The 14,778-nt window shown below is 49.6% G+C and overlaps 1 protein-coding gene across 10 annotated transcripts; it reads right to left on the bottom strand.

Moving 5' to 3' along the window:
* Positions 1-685: 685 nt before the first annotated feature.
* On the bottom strand, positions 686-14,483 carry SF1 (splicing factor 1). 10 transcript variants are annotated; one of them, XM_068978758.1, is made up of 14 exons: positions 13,747-14,483; positions 12,295-12,423; positions 9,576-9,651; positions 6,398-6,550; positions 6,107-6,196; positions 5,382-5,565; positions 5,178-5,293; positions 4,971-5,078; positions 4,111-4,291; positions 3,581-3,854; positions 3,205-3,264; positions 2,910-3,089; positions 1,994-2,198; positions 686-1,561 (listed from the first exon to the last, which is right to left on the bottom strand). In XM_068978758.1, exons 1-14 carry the CDS (start codon positions 14,147-14,149, stop codon positions 1,432-1,434), a joined length of 2,289 nt encoding a protein of 762 aa, XP_068834859.1. In that variant the 5' UTR covers positions 14,150-14,483; the 3' UTR covers positions 686-1,431. The 10 variants fall into 10 exon arrangements, with proteins under 10 accessions (XP_068834859.1, XP_068834862.1, XP_068834860.1 ...); XM_068978761.1 differs by having other exon boundaries at positions 14,119-14,483; XM_068978759.1 differs by lacking the exon at positions 1,994-2,198.
* Between the last annotated feature and the right edge of the window lie 295 nt (positions 14,484-14,778).

Genomic DNA, 14,778 nt, shown 5'->3' with positions numbered 1-14,778 from the left:
GACCTCACTCACTACCCCAGAAGTCCCAACTGGGTTTTCCTGGTGCCACAACGGGCCTGTCCCATTAGCCCAGACACAGAACAAAACAGCCTGAGACCCTCTATGAAGTGCTTACAAAGCATAAAGTGGGGCCCCTTCTCCTGCCCCCACCTCTCCCCAAAGCCTGCCATGGTGGCAGGCTGCGAGTCACCAGCAGAGAGAAAAGGCCACTTGGCGGTTTTAATTTTAGCAGCTTGGAGCCTGACAGGCAGGATTAGTTGGCTTGACCTTTCGTGCTGAGGCCTCCCCAGGCCCAGGGCCTCAGTCAGGTGGCAGCTTCCAGGCACGAAACACAACTGGAGCTCATCGAATGTGGGGGTCCGAGCCCCAGGGGAAGGCCTTCAAAAGGACAAAGACCAGGAAGGGGGAACCTGGTCTTCAGCCATTAATCAGTGAACTAGCAGAAGGTGGGGCCACCCACACACCAGCTTCCCCAGCAGACCTGCACAGGGAGGGAGAATGGGAACCAAGGGTGGGGGCAGCGGACTTCCTTAAATGAAGGTTCCAGAGGCTCCCCTGGGAAAGGGACAGTGGGGCCAGATGCTGAACACAGCTTCGGTACCTGGTGCTGGCACCGACAGTGGCAGAAGTGTGAGAGAAAAGAAAAACAACAGACCCAGAAAACCACACTGCTCTTTTATTCAATGGAACACCCCCCTTTAACGCAGTGTTGAATCATACACCAAAAAGCCCAGAGAAATGTCTGCTGATAAACCAGTGAAGAGAACGCGCATCATACATTATTGTCAACATAATCACTCCATGAAGAGGGGAGGAAAGGAAGGAAGCAGAACGAAGAAGGCAAGGGGCTCAAACCCCTCAACACTGCAAAACATTCAGACGTTTGGGATTAAAATGAATTTTAAAAGGTAGCCTTCCAGGAAGGAGAGGAACAAATGGAATCTGAGGCAGCTCAGGGAGCGCTGAAAGGGCTCTGCAGGCTGCAGACAAGCCCCAGGCAGCTTACGTGGCTCCACCTCCTGCAGGCAGGAGTGCCAGGATGGCTATGGACCCTGAACCTGGAGACTGACCCACTACCCCACGAGGGTGGCAGAGACAAAACCCCACACTTAAAATTAAGGGGAAAAAAAGTATCTCAGCTTGAAAAAAATATGGCAGTTTGAAAATCTTGGAACCAAAGTCACCCACCCCACCCTGCCACACTGATGGCCCAAATTCTTTGCCTAAAAACCACTTGCTCCTCTCTCCTTAAAGAAGAACCAGGAATGAGAAAAGGGAAAGGAATCTAATTGCAGCAGAAGACCGGGGAGAGCATCTCCTTGGACGGAGTCTGAAGAAAGGCAGAGAGAAGGACTAACAAGAAAAAAGAAAAATTAATAAAAATTTCACAATATGGAGCCAGCGTGTTCCGATTCCGTCCATAAAAATAACTCAGGCTGCTTTGCCGAACCATCCTGTCCACCAGGGGCGCTGCTGAGGCTGTCTGCCTGGAAGGGTCACCAATGGGCGCGGAAAGTCCTCACTCTCATGGCTCGGGCCATCGCCGCCGCGGGGAGGGATCCTGGCGGCCCAGTGTGGGGAGAGGCAAAGGGATTTGGGTGAGGAGAGAAAGAAGACAAAGAAGACACTCGATGCTACGGGGCGCCAGGAGAGCCCAAGCTGGCGCCCCATTACCACCTGCCCATTCCCAAGCGAGTCCTCAGTCGCTTGGCCCAGCCCGGTGCGTGCACACACACACATGCGTGCACACAATCACATGCGTGCATCCCAATGTCTGGCTCCATATGGTGAGGTTCGGCGTGTGTTTAAACGAGACCAATTCTCTCTATATATAATATATATTTTCTTAAAAAACCAAGTCTAGTTCTGTGGTGGAGGCGGTGGGGGAGCTGGAGGCATCCCAAAGGGTGGCATGCCCGCCACCCCCATGCCCATCATGGTGACAAAGTTAGAAGGGTCCATGGGAGGCGGAGGAGGAGGGGGTGGGGCATACATCATGCCGGCGGAACCAGGCGGCGGAGGCGGCGGAGGGGGAGGGGCCCCGGGCGGCAGAGGCGGCTGGACCCCTGGGGGCAGGGGCACCATAGTGGGGTTGCCTTGCATCTGAGGGGCTCCTGGAGAAGCTGCGGCAGCCGCCTGCTGCTGTTGCCATGGCGGGATGGACCCTGTGCCAGCGCTCGTGGTGGTAGTCGTCGTATCTGGGGTGGTAAAGAAGCCCAAGGTCACACGCGCGGGGGCACACCGCGGCTCTCTGCGGCTGCTGCCTTGGGATGGGGGGGCGAGGGATGCCTGCTCCTTGCTTGGCATGCGGTACGGTGGTGGGGGGCGGGCGGGCGGGGTGGTCCTGGCGATGGGGGTGGAGGGGTGGGCAGGACTACCCTGGGGTCAGCCTCAAGGTCTCTAGGCTTAGCGGAGTAAGCCCTTTTGTCACCAATGCCCCTGGAAGGGCTGAGGGGAAGGTACCAGACACAAGAACCGGCTCTGACATCCCTCCGCCCATCCGCCGCCACCACCGAACGGCACATTCAACCTCAAGGCCACAGCTACTCCCCGGTTCCATCCCTGCAGTCTCTCAGGCCCCAGTCACATCCCTCTCCAGAGCATGCATGCACCCCCCCAACCCTAGGCCTAAGGCGCAGGCGTGGGCCAGCCAGCGGCTCCCAGCCTACAATGGCGGGCTCCCCTCCAGCCCCCACAAACCTCTCTCCAGACACAGCCTCGCCAGACATCAGCTCTCCTCCCCCAGACCCCCAGGGGCCACAAGGCCCTTTCTGTTTACCCCACAGCAGAGACCAGAGTCTCATCCCAAGGTGTCTGCCTGCCTGTCTGAGCTGGGAGGGTCTCTCATTCCTCTCAGCCCCACCCTCCCAATACCACCCACCCCCACCAGCCCAAAATACTCCACTCACTTTGCTGCCATGGCAAGGGGGTACTGGAAGCCATACTGCTGCTGGGCGGAGGGGGTGGCGGAGGCTGCTGCTGCTGCTGCTGCCACGGGGGAAGAGGACCAGAGGGAGGGGGTGGAGGCTGCCCACTGGGAGGCGGCGGCGGCGGCGGCATCATGCCCATAGGTGGCGGCGGCATCATACCTGCAGAGGCAGAGTGTGAGGCCTCAGGAGAGGAGACAGGTTCGCCACAGGGCTCCCACTGCCTCCCCAGCCTAGGCAGGCAGCACGCCTCAGGAAGCACCAACCAGGCTGTTACCTTTTCCTTGATGCAGGCGATAGACCCCAGAGCCCACAGGCGTACTTCCCAGGTACTGATCTTGATGGAAGGAAAGAGCAGGGACTTAGCAGGACATTGGAACTGACCGGGGAGATACACCCCCACCAATAGCTCAGTCAGTGGCAGTGATGGCCACTTACAAGAGCAGTTCTGAATGCTACCTCTACGAGGCAGGCCTGTGTATACCCCACATAGAAATCCCTTCCTGAACCAGAAGGGAGATTCTCCTGACCTGGAGACCAAGCCTCAGCGAGAGACTCAGCACCGACACTCAACCCCTCTGAGACCTGCTCGCAGCCATGTAAAGCCCTGCTTACCCCAAAGCCCCAAGGTTTCTGGTCTGACACTTACTTACCCATTGGAGGAGGGCCATGGTGCCCAGGTGGGTGGGGGCCCTGGTTCATCGGTGGTGGTGGGGGCTGCATCCAGGGGGGCGGTGGTCCATTAGGGTTGTGCTGCATGGGATGTCCACCATGCCCACCTGTGAGGCTGGGCAGCGGGTGTGGGAAGCTGTGGGGACCACCTCCGGGCCCACCAGGGCCACCTCCATGCATGCCATGGTAGGGCCGACTCTCTGACGGGCCGGAATTCATCCAGGGTGGGCGGCTCTGGGTAGTGGACATGAGAGACTACGTGAGAGCATTCCCGCCAGTGTCCCTGCCTGCTCCCTTTGGCGGCAACACTGTTCTTTCGGCTATGCCACAGGACCAGGAGGCAAGGCCAAGACCTCCCCAAACTGAGAGGTCCCCGAACATTCCTGACGGCCCGAAAGAACAATGTTGCCGGCCATGTCCACTGTTCTACCCCAAGCGCCTGGCCACATACTCCCATCTCTCGGGAAGAGAAGAGGGGGCCAGGCTGTGAGAACCACCCCCTGAAACTCACCGGCGGAGGTGGGTTGTTGGCGGGAGCAGCAGGCCGAGGTGCACTGGCCAGTGGTGTGGTGGCAGGCCCAGAGGTGGAGCCCACAGATGCGGGCACAGGTGCCTCCCCCAGTTCAGCCATGAGGGACAAGTATTCTTTATCCATCCGCGCTTTATCCTGAGCTGACTGGGGGTCACCAGGCCTAACGGTGAGGTAGGCACACAAAGAGAAAAGGGGTGGGGAAGACTCATTAATATGGAAACCTTTACTTTGAAGAATTTACACAAAGTTCAGAGGAATTCAGTCACCCTTTCTAACACCCCTTCCTTGAAACAGTCCCATCAGCTCTTCAGCTCTGTGCCCAGCTCTGCATCTGGGAAAAGCACATGGACCTCTGCCACAGCAGAGACCCCTGGGCAAGAACAGAGGAGAAAGGAAGCCAGGAAAACTCCAGGTTTTCCCAAAACAGCTAGTTCCATCAATTTCCACATTACAAGTATGAGGAAAGGAAAATCTATGCAAGACCAGAGCAGCTGCCAACACTTTCTTAACAAGGCTTTTTATATTTATCACTCAAAGTAGAAAAACATTGCTATCAAATGCTGAATTGCAACTGGTCAAAACTATAAGCTGTCTTATAATACCAACCATAAGCAACAAACAGCAGTTAGCAATGAGCCACAGTGAAAACATCTATACCTAGAAGGGAAGTTTTCAGGTTCCCTGGGCTCAAGATAATAAAGTAGGGATGTTTGCCATCAACTGTTTTCCTGGGCTTTGCATCACACTGTTAATAGACCAAACTCACTGAAAGGAAGCTCTTGGGTCTGCAGGTTAACACGAGCTGTCCTATACACCAGAGGCTACCAGGAAACCCTCACCTTTGGAACTTGCAATCGGAAGCAATGTGGCCAGCCCCTCCACACTTGGTACACACTGTGGTATTGGTAATGCTGCGGGTCTCAGAGCTCTGCCAGGGTCTTAAGATCCTGTTGAGACAAAAAGGTCACCTCAAGGGCTGTGGCCAAGCACTCTTCTTCCATAGGTTCTGGTTTTGGTGCACATCCCTCTAAACCAATCATACGTACCTGTTATCATCTTCCCGAAGGGTCCCATTCAAGCGAGCCAACTCTCGAAGTTGCATCTTCCGTAGGTCATTCTGGTCCTCAGGAGTCTCGATACCCTGCTTCAGAATGTTTCTTATCTGGTAGAGACGCAACGGGCACAGTTATGTAAGTCCTGGGACTGCCACCTAGGTTTCTGGTTGGAGGCTTCCTTCCTGACTCCCTCACCTGTTCTACTGCTTTCTTCACATTCTCCATGGTATTGGCAGTGACCAGGGCATGAAGTGGCTCATCTTCTCCCGGCAGCATCTGGCCATCTTTGCGCCCAACTTTTCCTTCTTTCACAGAACCTTTCCCCCGGATCATGATCTTGGCATTACACTCCTTCTCTATGTTCTTTAAGGTGTTCCCTCTATAAGAGGCAGAAAAGATGGCTTTACTACCCAACATGGAAATTGAGAGTGGCTCACTGGGCAGTGACAGGAAACCGTGAGTGTATAGAATGGGATTTTCCCACCAACAGCTCCACGATCTTTAAGTTAAGGTCATAGACAGCAATCCTCAAGATCTGACTTCTCTGCGGTGAAATGGAAAATTTTCTCACCGAAAGGCACTCACTCAGCCAAAGTGAACATCCTACCAAAAGCAGGAAGATGGTACCAAGAAAGGCACAAGACAGACACATCTCCCAGGTCTTTGCATGCGTGCTCAGTTACTAAGTCGCATCTGACTCTTGTGACCCCCATGTAGCCCACCAGGCTCCTCTGTCCACGGGATTTTCCGAACAAGAACACTGGAGTGCATTGCCATTTCCTCCTTCAGGGGATCTTCCCAACCCAGAGATCGAACCATGTCTGTTGCATTAGCAGGCAGATTCTTTAACACCAAGCCACCCAGGGAGCTCCTCCCAGGTCCTTGGGAATTCTGTATTCCATAGAACAGCAGGTACTCACCTTGGCCCAATCAGCAGCCCCACAAAATTGATTTCTGGATACTCATCTTGTGGGATCATGACTTTATCGCTCACACGTGTTGCTGGAGGTCTAAGAAAGAAAAGACTCAGACTCTGCACACTTCTGACGTGACACAGATAATCAATAGCTCTTCTAGAACTAACCTTCTGTACCACATGTTGTTATGGGTGACAGAGGTAAGGAGTGAGAGGTTAGTATCCACAATGCTCTAGTACACCACACCTAATCCGTTGGGGTCTTTATCCCGGACCACCCAGTCCCCTGGCTTACTTGTAATCTGCAGGAGGCTTGAAATCAGGGTTGAGGGCAACCATTTCCGTGATGAGATTATGCCGTTCCTCCTCAAGTTTCTTGCGGGTGCGGAACTCGCGAGTGTTAAGCCTCTTCCCCTCACTATTGTAGATGGGCTCAGGGGAAGGGGACCTGTGGGAAACAGACCACTGTCACCCCTCTGCCTTCACTTTACTCTCATTCCCACACGGGCTAAAACAAGTCTTCCCCAGCCCCTCTGCCTCTCAAGACCCTAACACAACACTCTTCGGAGGAACCGACCATAACGTGTGCTATTCAAAATCGTGTGGAATAGGGAGGTGGAAACTTGCTTAGCATCAGGGGGACTGGGGTGTGTGTGAGAAAGGAAAAAAGTGGTTTTGTTCTCAAAGTGATGAGAGGAAAAAAAGTCTGTCCTTCTAAGGGAAAATCTCTAGACTGTAAATGGCAAGGACTGTATCATCCTCTGGAGTCTTCTTGCCAAATATGAATTTTCTTTTGTTTGGGAAAAAAAAACATATTACAACTTTATGAACCACGGAAACCCCAAGTTTAGGTAAAACGTTTAATGACTCTTGCAGAGCTCATGCCATAACAGGAAGAGAGGCTGTACCCCTACCACATAGTTAAGTATGAGCTCTTTAACCCAATACAGCTGGGACTCAAGGCTACTGCAGCTACTTGGCCCCCACAATGGAGAGAGATGGTTCAAGGCTTCGTCTCTGCTTTTCCTTCAATGGCCTGGCTGGCTGTGTCCAAGGCCCAGGAGTCAACCTGTTTTCTGGCTGTTCGAGGTTAGGGAGTCTGGGTAGAGAAAACCGTTAAATTGCTAAAGCAGCTTCTCTGAGAGGCTGCAAATGCAGATTTGGTCAAGTATTTGTCTAGGGTCTGAACCTGCAAACAGCAAGGGGAAAACCTATGATTCTCCACCAGAGTTTACAAGTCCAGAAAGCAGATTTTCTCTCTCTTTTTTTTAAAGGAGTAAAATGCTGTTGCTACAAGTAAAAAATAGCAATGATAAAATGATCAGTTTACCACAGCTGGATTTTGCGGTAATAAAAAAAAGAGAAGTTACACTCCTAGAATTCTGAGTTAAGATTACAAAAAGGACCATAGCTTGATATTCTGAATGAAAATTTAGTAGCAGCTGCAAGAAGGGAAGAGACCATGTGGATCAGGTTATTTTAAAAACATCCTGAAAGTAGTCAAGATTCCTATACCCTTTGTTTAGTTGAGAGAACCTTGCCTAGTTGGAGAGCAAGGACTGAACTCGGCTGCTCCCACTGTCTTCAGCCTAAAGGGAACCATGTCATACCACGTTACACACACGATGGAATAAAAGGTCAGGTTTGTTCATGGCTAATGACGGCTAAATGACACCTCCGTTTCTAGCATCTGTATAAACTGTTAGCACAATCCAGTAATAGTGAACAAAGACAAACATACCCCAGCTCATTAGACTACCATCTTATACATTTAAATCTACAGAAGATTTTAAAACATTTTTAACTGTGCAACTTAAGCAACATCAAAATGGCATTAAGTGGCTTCATACTGAGAATACACCTTCTTAAGAAATAACCTTAAGTGAGAAACTCATGCATTTCCCTCCAACCTGGGCTCTTTCAAAGCAAAACCATCAGGCATTAATTAGGGCCTCTTTCAAACTGAATTCAAGTGAGGAAAAAAAAACTCTCCTCTGATTTTATTTCTAACATGCTTGACATTTCTAATTCCCACCTCATTCATAGCTGTCTAGAATTAAGCACTTCTGGCTAATCACCAAAAGAAGCTTTACCAGTACCAAATTGGTCATTTAAAGGCCCCACAACAGTGTAACCTCTTTCCAAATTGTGGAAGTGAAAGGCAAAAACCAATATTCTAGAGGTCAGACTGGCCCAACTTCTTCGCTTTGAGTAAGAATAGTATTAGAGGTCATCTAATTTCTAATTCAAATTCTCCAGGAAACAAAGGTTTGTTAAAAATTCAACTTTTTGAGGAACTGCCTGGTAACCTGTGGACATATTATTAAAGGAAAAAGGGCCAAAAAGGCACTAAACAGTTGTGGTCTATAATCTATAAAGCAAATCTAAAAAAAAATAAAAAAGTCAAAATATAAAACATAACCACCCTCCAACCAAAATTTACAGGTGAAAAAATAAAAATTTAATTAACTCAAATGAAAAGTATTAATATATGTTACTTTGCTTCCTGACACAGGACACCAGAAAGGTGCTTATTTAAGTGAGTGGCTTCAAAAACCATTACATCATCTTCCTTATTTAACAAGTTATTAAAATAGGTAGCAAGCCAAAAACACTACTTTTTAAAGCAAAGTGTCTTCAACTATGCTGCATGCACTAAGAGAAACTTCACTGAGGAGGCACACTGCCTTTCTATTAAATGAACCAGATTTTAGCTGTTCAAATATTGGCCTGCCAATAAAATTCTTGTTAAAAAAGTTCATTTCCCTCAAACTTTGTAGACTTTTTACTTTTTAGAGGTGAGAAATTACAAACTGAAATGACATGACCACAGCTGTTTAAGGACCACACTCCCTTTAAAAAAAAAAAAAGTAATTGGTTGGTTGCTTGCCTTCCCAAAACAGGTGAAAATATTCTGGCCCCTCCCAACACCCCAGGCAATGGCCAAGGCTGACAATTAACTGGCAGCAATGAAGCAAGTTGGTTAGAATCTTGTCTATTTCAAAACCATGAGCAGGAGACTGCAGCATAAGCTGACCAGACTGAGTTTCTGGCCTGCTCAAATTCAGTAATGCTCAAAAATATTCTTATTCCCTACATTGTGTAGTACCTGTGAAGAACACGCTACACCTGGGCTTTCAGCCAAAGGAAGGACTGAAATTGCTGGTTAATGGGCCGCCTCACTGTCCCTACTAGTGGGTAAATCGGGTTAAAATCTACATGCTTTTCAATTGAAAACCAGTTGTCCGTTTTCCTGTAACTTTTGATTCTGCTAATAATTAAATTTCATTCCAATTTGCTAACTGATGACTGACCATATATACTGCTAATTTACACTCTAGTTCCCAGAATGGTCACAGTACCAGTCTTCTTACTAGGATTTTATTGAACTGACACAACATGTTGCCACCAGTAAAACGTATTGAGAAAAAGGTAAAAGCGTTACTGTCAGCTGGTTAAAACTGTTTCCCAACCTGTCCTCAGGGTTAGGGGGGATGCCCAGGTCTCCTGTGCGCAGTTTACGAGTCAGGTCTTCTATCTGCAGTTGCACTGGAAGAAACCAGGTTAGGAAAGAAAAAAAAGGATGGAAAAAAGACAATGTTACCAAAAAACATCTCAAATCTCAACAACAAGCATGAAGAACTCGGAGACTTTGAAAGGGACGACTGATCAGTGAACACATTGAGGCAAAAACTCCCAACCATCTACTGGCAGGAGTCCACTTACATCTCTAAGTATCTTTCACTTCAAAATGGTTATCACTTAAGGAAGCAAACAGTTTGTTGGAAGAGGGGTTAGCAGTATAGACTGTTCACTAAGGCTAACATGAAAACAATTATTAGGAGGCGTTTTGCCTCTTCCTCTCACCATGGCCTGCTATGCAACTGGCACCCAGAACTGAACCATGTATGTTACACGAATACCCTGTTCCCACCAAATTACATTCTTGAGTGTAAGACTCTTAGATTTTATTTTTCCTTCATCAAAACTTAAACATAACCCAAAATGAGATTCAATTAACATGGGACAAGGAAAAACACCAGTTAAGCAAAGATCATTTTCACTGTTACCAGGATTAAAATTCCTTAAATGAAACATTTAATAACCAATTCAACAGTCTCATATGTAAGTTTGTGCATATTCTTTCTGTAAAACCAGATCCGTACTAGTAAGGATCTCCCAATACCTGTTGTTTTCATTCAAATTTTATGACAATCAGTATACCTTAATACACCAGTAACAAGGCAGAAAGTTTAGACTCGCTCCTTACATGGGGAATAAAAGTAGGGGTGCAGAGAATGAAAAGTGTGGGTCAAGGAGTTATGTGGGGCCCTCAGACCTTGACAAATGACCAAATGAGGCTGTACATGAAAAAGAGAGATGAGGGTTTCACAAAAGTTCAGTGACTCCAGGGAAGTGTTACCCAGCTGATTTTCTCAAGATAATGGGAAATGTGAAGCCAGATTCTTCACATGCTGAATGACCACCTGTTTCTTACCTTTGTAGCATCTGAGTGTCCTAAGCAGGTATCTCTAACAAGGGCAAGTCTTAATGGGTTGGGTTCAAGTTGAGTTGACTCCAAGAATTAACACATGTCTAACCCCAGACACCCTTCTAATTTTAAATACACCTCACAGGGCTATATCCCACATCCACTCCAACTCAGAAGAAATGAAAATGTACATTAATATCAAAAGAGTATATTGGGGACATCCTGTGTAAGAGAGATAAAAGAGCACGAAGACATATGTGGGCCCCTAAGTTGTTTTATGCAAGAAAAGTTCTGACTTGGCAGTCAGGTGTTAGGCTCAACTGCTCAACGTGAAAGTCACCTTCATGGAGGTACGGCAGTACTCATAACTGGACAGCAGGGATGTGGGCTCTGATCTGAGGAGACCACCGGCACCTGAATCTAAAGGTTGCCATCTTCCTTGGAGAAGAGACCTACACTAGCTCAGGCTTTGATTACACGTTTAAACGCTCTTAGGACCCAGAGCAGTAACTTCCTCCAAAGGAAGAGAGCTGGAAATGTAAAGAATGAAGCTGTTTTTCTCATTTTCTACATCTGCTTGTGTTCTTGGGCTATCACTCCACTAGGGACATTTTCATAAGGTTATCAAGACCCAGACTAGTCAAATACAAGACATAAAAGGATGGGTAGAAATAGACTCAACAGTAGGGAAAGAAGAATTATTAGTATTGTAAAAAGGAGATAAGACAATTTCAACAACTCAAAATTCTCAGCAGTCTAGAAAAGAGATGAAGACCCTCAAGAACAATAATGGCCTAGAGGACCTCGTGGTCTAGGAGGCTTCTGCCCTAATTTACTCGAATGTTTATTTGGTTAGTAGGAAATGTGTATCAAGTAAACTTTTTTGAGACAGCTGTACAGGTACACAAATAAATGTAAAACTTGCATTAAAAACCTTTTATTTCTTTAAAAAAAGGTAATTTTGAAGTCAGTTTCATTTCTACTGTGGACATTGGTAATTCTCAAAATTCCCCAACAGTTAAGATCTTTTATCCTAACCACCTCATTATTCCAGATCCAAGCAGTACCCCTTTCCCTGCAGAGTTCCTTAGGAGTAAACACAAGAGCCCTCATTTTAAGACAGCTCTCCAAAGACCAAACCAGAAAAGATGCTGAAGGAAAGGTTAAATTCAACAAAATGGTAAAAGGGGGTAAACACACTTTCAGAACCACTTTTTGATTAAACTGAGTTTTTTCCCCTTTCACAAAGTACCTATAAAAAAATAAAAGACCACATTTTAGGGAAAGGAGGAATATGAAATTATGGTGAAAGGCCAGGCTGTGAAAAAGGTACTTGGTTTACAATACCTGCAGTGTTCTCCACTGGGGCCAAGTCCAGAGAGGCATGTAACACTCACCTCATCAATTGGTAATGAACAGCAGCTGAAAAGGGTCGGGTGGGGTGCTGGGCTGGAAACTATTCTCATTCCTAAGCAGGCCCCTCTACCCTTCTGGCACTCATGGAGAACACTGCTGTTACCAACAGACCAAAACAAGGAGCTACAAATGCAGGACTCACAGAGCAAAAACTGATGGATTATATCAAAGTCATCTGACCATAGCTCCTCTCAAAGAGAAAACTGTAAAGTCCCAAACTTTCAACAAATAAAATGGTTCAGTAACAATCTGAAAATGCATTTGAGTGCAGAACGTGTATTTACCTATATAAGCTCTTTCTTGCTCCCGAGTAAGTCCAGGGGGGATGACTGTAGGCATTCCTGGAATCACCGTCTTCTGTTCCATTGTGTCTTGATTCCAGCGGCTCCTCTTCCGCTTCTTACTGGGGAAGTCTAAAAGAGATAAGGTTCGTCAGATGCAAACATAAACCAGCAGAGTAACTACCAACAAGCAGTTTAGGATACTTATGATACTACACACAACCTCAGCAGACCGTGAAACTGAGAACTTGACCTAAAAAGAAACAGCAAAGAATGGAAGACAAACCTGGGAAGTCAAAAGACATGGCCACTAGAAGGGGACCTGGGTCTGAAAAGTTAACACTGCACATTTGTAATTTTTGTCCACAGAAATGTTGTGAAATATGTAAACAAGAAATCTCAGTGCATAAAGTTTCAAGTAGTGAAATAAAAAAGTATTGAGATAATAATATACCACACGGTTGTCCATAAACCTCTTAACAGCCCGAGGACATAAGAGCAGACTGAATATTCAAGGTATAAAGCAATATTGTTAACTTCTGGCTCCTCCCACCTCCCCACCAGTCACCTGAGACAAAACACAACTAAACTTATGGTTATCAACTGAAAAACCTGGATTTTTCAGCAAAATCACTTTTCTCCTCAGAGGTTTGGCTAAAGTCAGCATTTTCCTGGCCAGGTGGACACTTAGGGTCTAAAAAATGTATCATTAAGTTCAACAAAGAACAAACTATACAACAGGAGCCAAATCTTTCTTCCCCAGTACACAAGCAGAAACTTCCTGGCGTTTGATACACAAAGGTGCCTTCTCAGGAGCGAGACCCAGCGGAAAAGCCTCAAGAGGAGGCGTGTCATACTTCCTAGGTAGATACAGTGAGATATGGAAACGAACGGAACAGCCTTCCCCAAAAAGGGCCACAAAAAAATCGGACCCAAACACCCCCTGAAGACTTTCGTCCATTCTGGTTCTGAAGTGAAAGCCCTGTCTTATTAAAGAAGTTTTAAGGAGCTTCTCTTGGTACTTTCTTCCTTTAGGACTCGACTACAACCAGGAAGAGGACGCTCCACGTCATCAGTTGACCGTTTCCGCCCTCTGGACTTGCACGAGGCACCCCAACCACCCACTCGATCCCCTATACACACCCGCTCCTGAACACCAGGGGCAGAGAGCAACAAGGGGTCCCCCCATTCCCGGCTTTTAGGATAGCCACAAAGCCCGGCCGCCAAACTGCGCCTGCGCGCAACAAACTTCCTCCCGCCGGGCCCCCACCTCTGAGGCGCGTGCGCACTCGAGGCCCGAGAACCAGGCCGCGCGCCCCGTGGCTCCGCCGCCCGGGCCTCCCCGTGCGCGCGCGCGCCCCTGCCGCGTGCAGCCGCCGTCGCCGCCGCCGCGCGGCTCTCAGCCGGCCGGGCCCATCCGCGCAGCGCCTCGCACGCTCTCTCGGCCCGACTCACCTCCTCCGCCGCCGGTCGGGCCCGGCTGCTGGTCCTGACGCGGCGGCTGGGGTGGCGGTGGCTGTGGTGGCGACACGCGCTGGTAGAGCGGCGGCGGAGGGGGCGGCTGCGGCGGCGAGTACGAGGAGCCCGAGGAGGGGGGCGGTGGCGGCGGCGGCTGCTGGGGAGGCGGGGGGGGCGGCGGCGGCGGCGGCGGCGGTAGCGCCGCAAAGGGGAAGGCCGCGGTCAGGGCCCCCACCGAGCCCACGGGCGGGGGCGGCAGCGGCCCGGACACCAGCAGCCCCGCCCCAGGCCCGGGGGCAGTCGGTGGTCCCGGCTCGAAGCCCCCTTTGGGGCCAGGGAGGGGAGGGAGGCCTGGGGGGCCCAGCTTACCCAGCGGCGTAGCGTTCGCTCCGGTCGCCATGGCGCCCCCAGGGACCGGCACCGGCGGCTCCTTTTCGGCGGCGGCTACTTCTTCGCGAATCTTCTGGGGGGAGGGGACCCGACTGCGCTGCCGCGGAGCGCGCGGAACCCGTTCTCTCACGCGGCGGGGCGGCGGCGGCGCGAGACGCACAAAGAGGGAGGAGAGAGAGCGCCGCGGGGGCGGATCGGGGGCGACGGGGCCGGGGCCTGGATTGGGCCGAGCGGAGGCAAAGGGTCGGAATCGGCGGCCTCCGATTGGTGGAGCCTTAGCTTTTCTCGATGCGCGCTGGGATTGGCCGGACCGTTAGGCCAGGCGAGGAAATGGCGGCCGAGCCTGAAGAGCTGGGAGGTGTCGCAGCGCGCACTTCATTTGTTACTGCGCGAACAGAGCTCGGAGTCCAGAAAGGAGGGATAGGGTGGGGCAGACTCTGTGACGTATGGGGCCAAGAGCTCTCCCATTGGGTGGGCTGGTGTAGTCAATCAATCTCCGTTGCGTCGTAATGTCCTGGGATTGGCTGTCGCTGTTTTTTTTTTTTTTTCCTTGCTCCTTTTCCCCCGGGAGTAATTTCGCTGGGTTTAAGCTAGAGGTCGCGGCGGAAAAGCCTTGGCGGAACAAGGGGTCGGGGAGGA

The sequence above is a fragment of the Capricornis sumatraensis genome, chromosome 8 (genome assembly GCF_032405125.1).
Source record: "Capricornis sumatraensis isolate serow.1 chromosome 8, serow.2, whole genome shotgun sequence".
Classification (NCBI taxonomy): Eukaryota; Metazoa; Chordata; class Mammalia; order Artiodactyla; family Bovidae; genus Capricornis; species Capricornis sumatraensis.
This window is presented reverse-complemented; position numbering and strand designations above follow the sequence as displayed.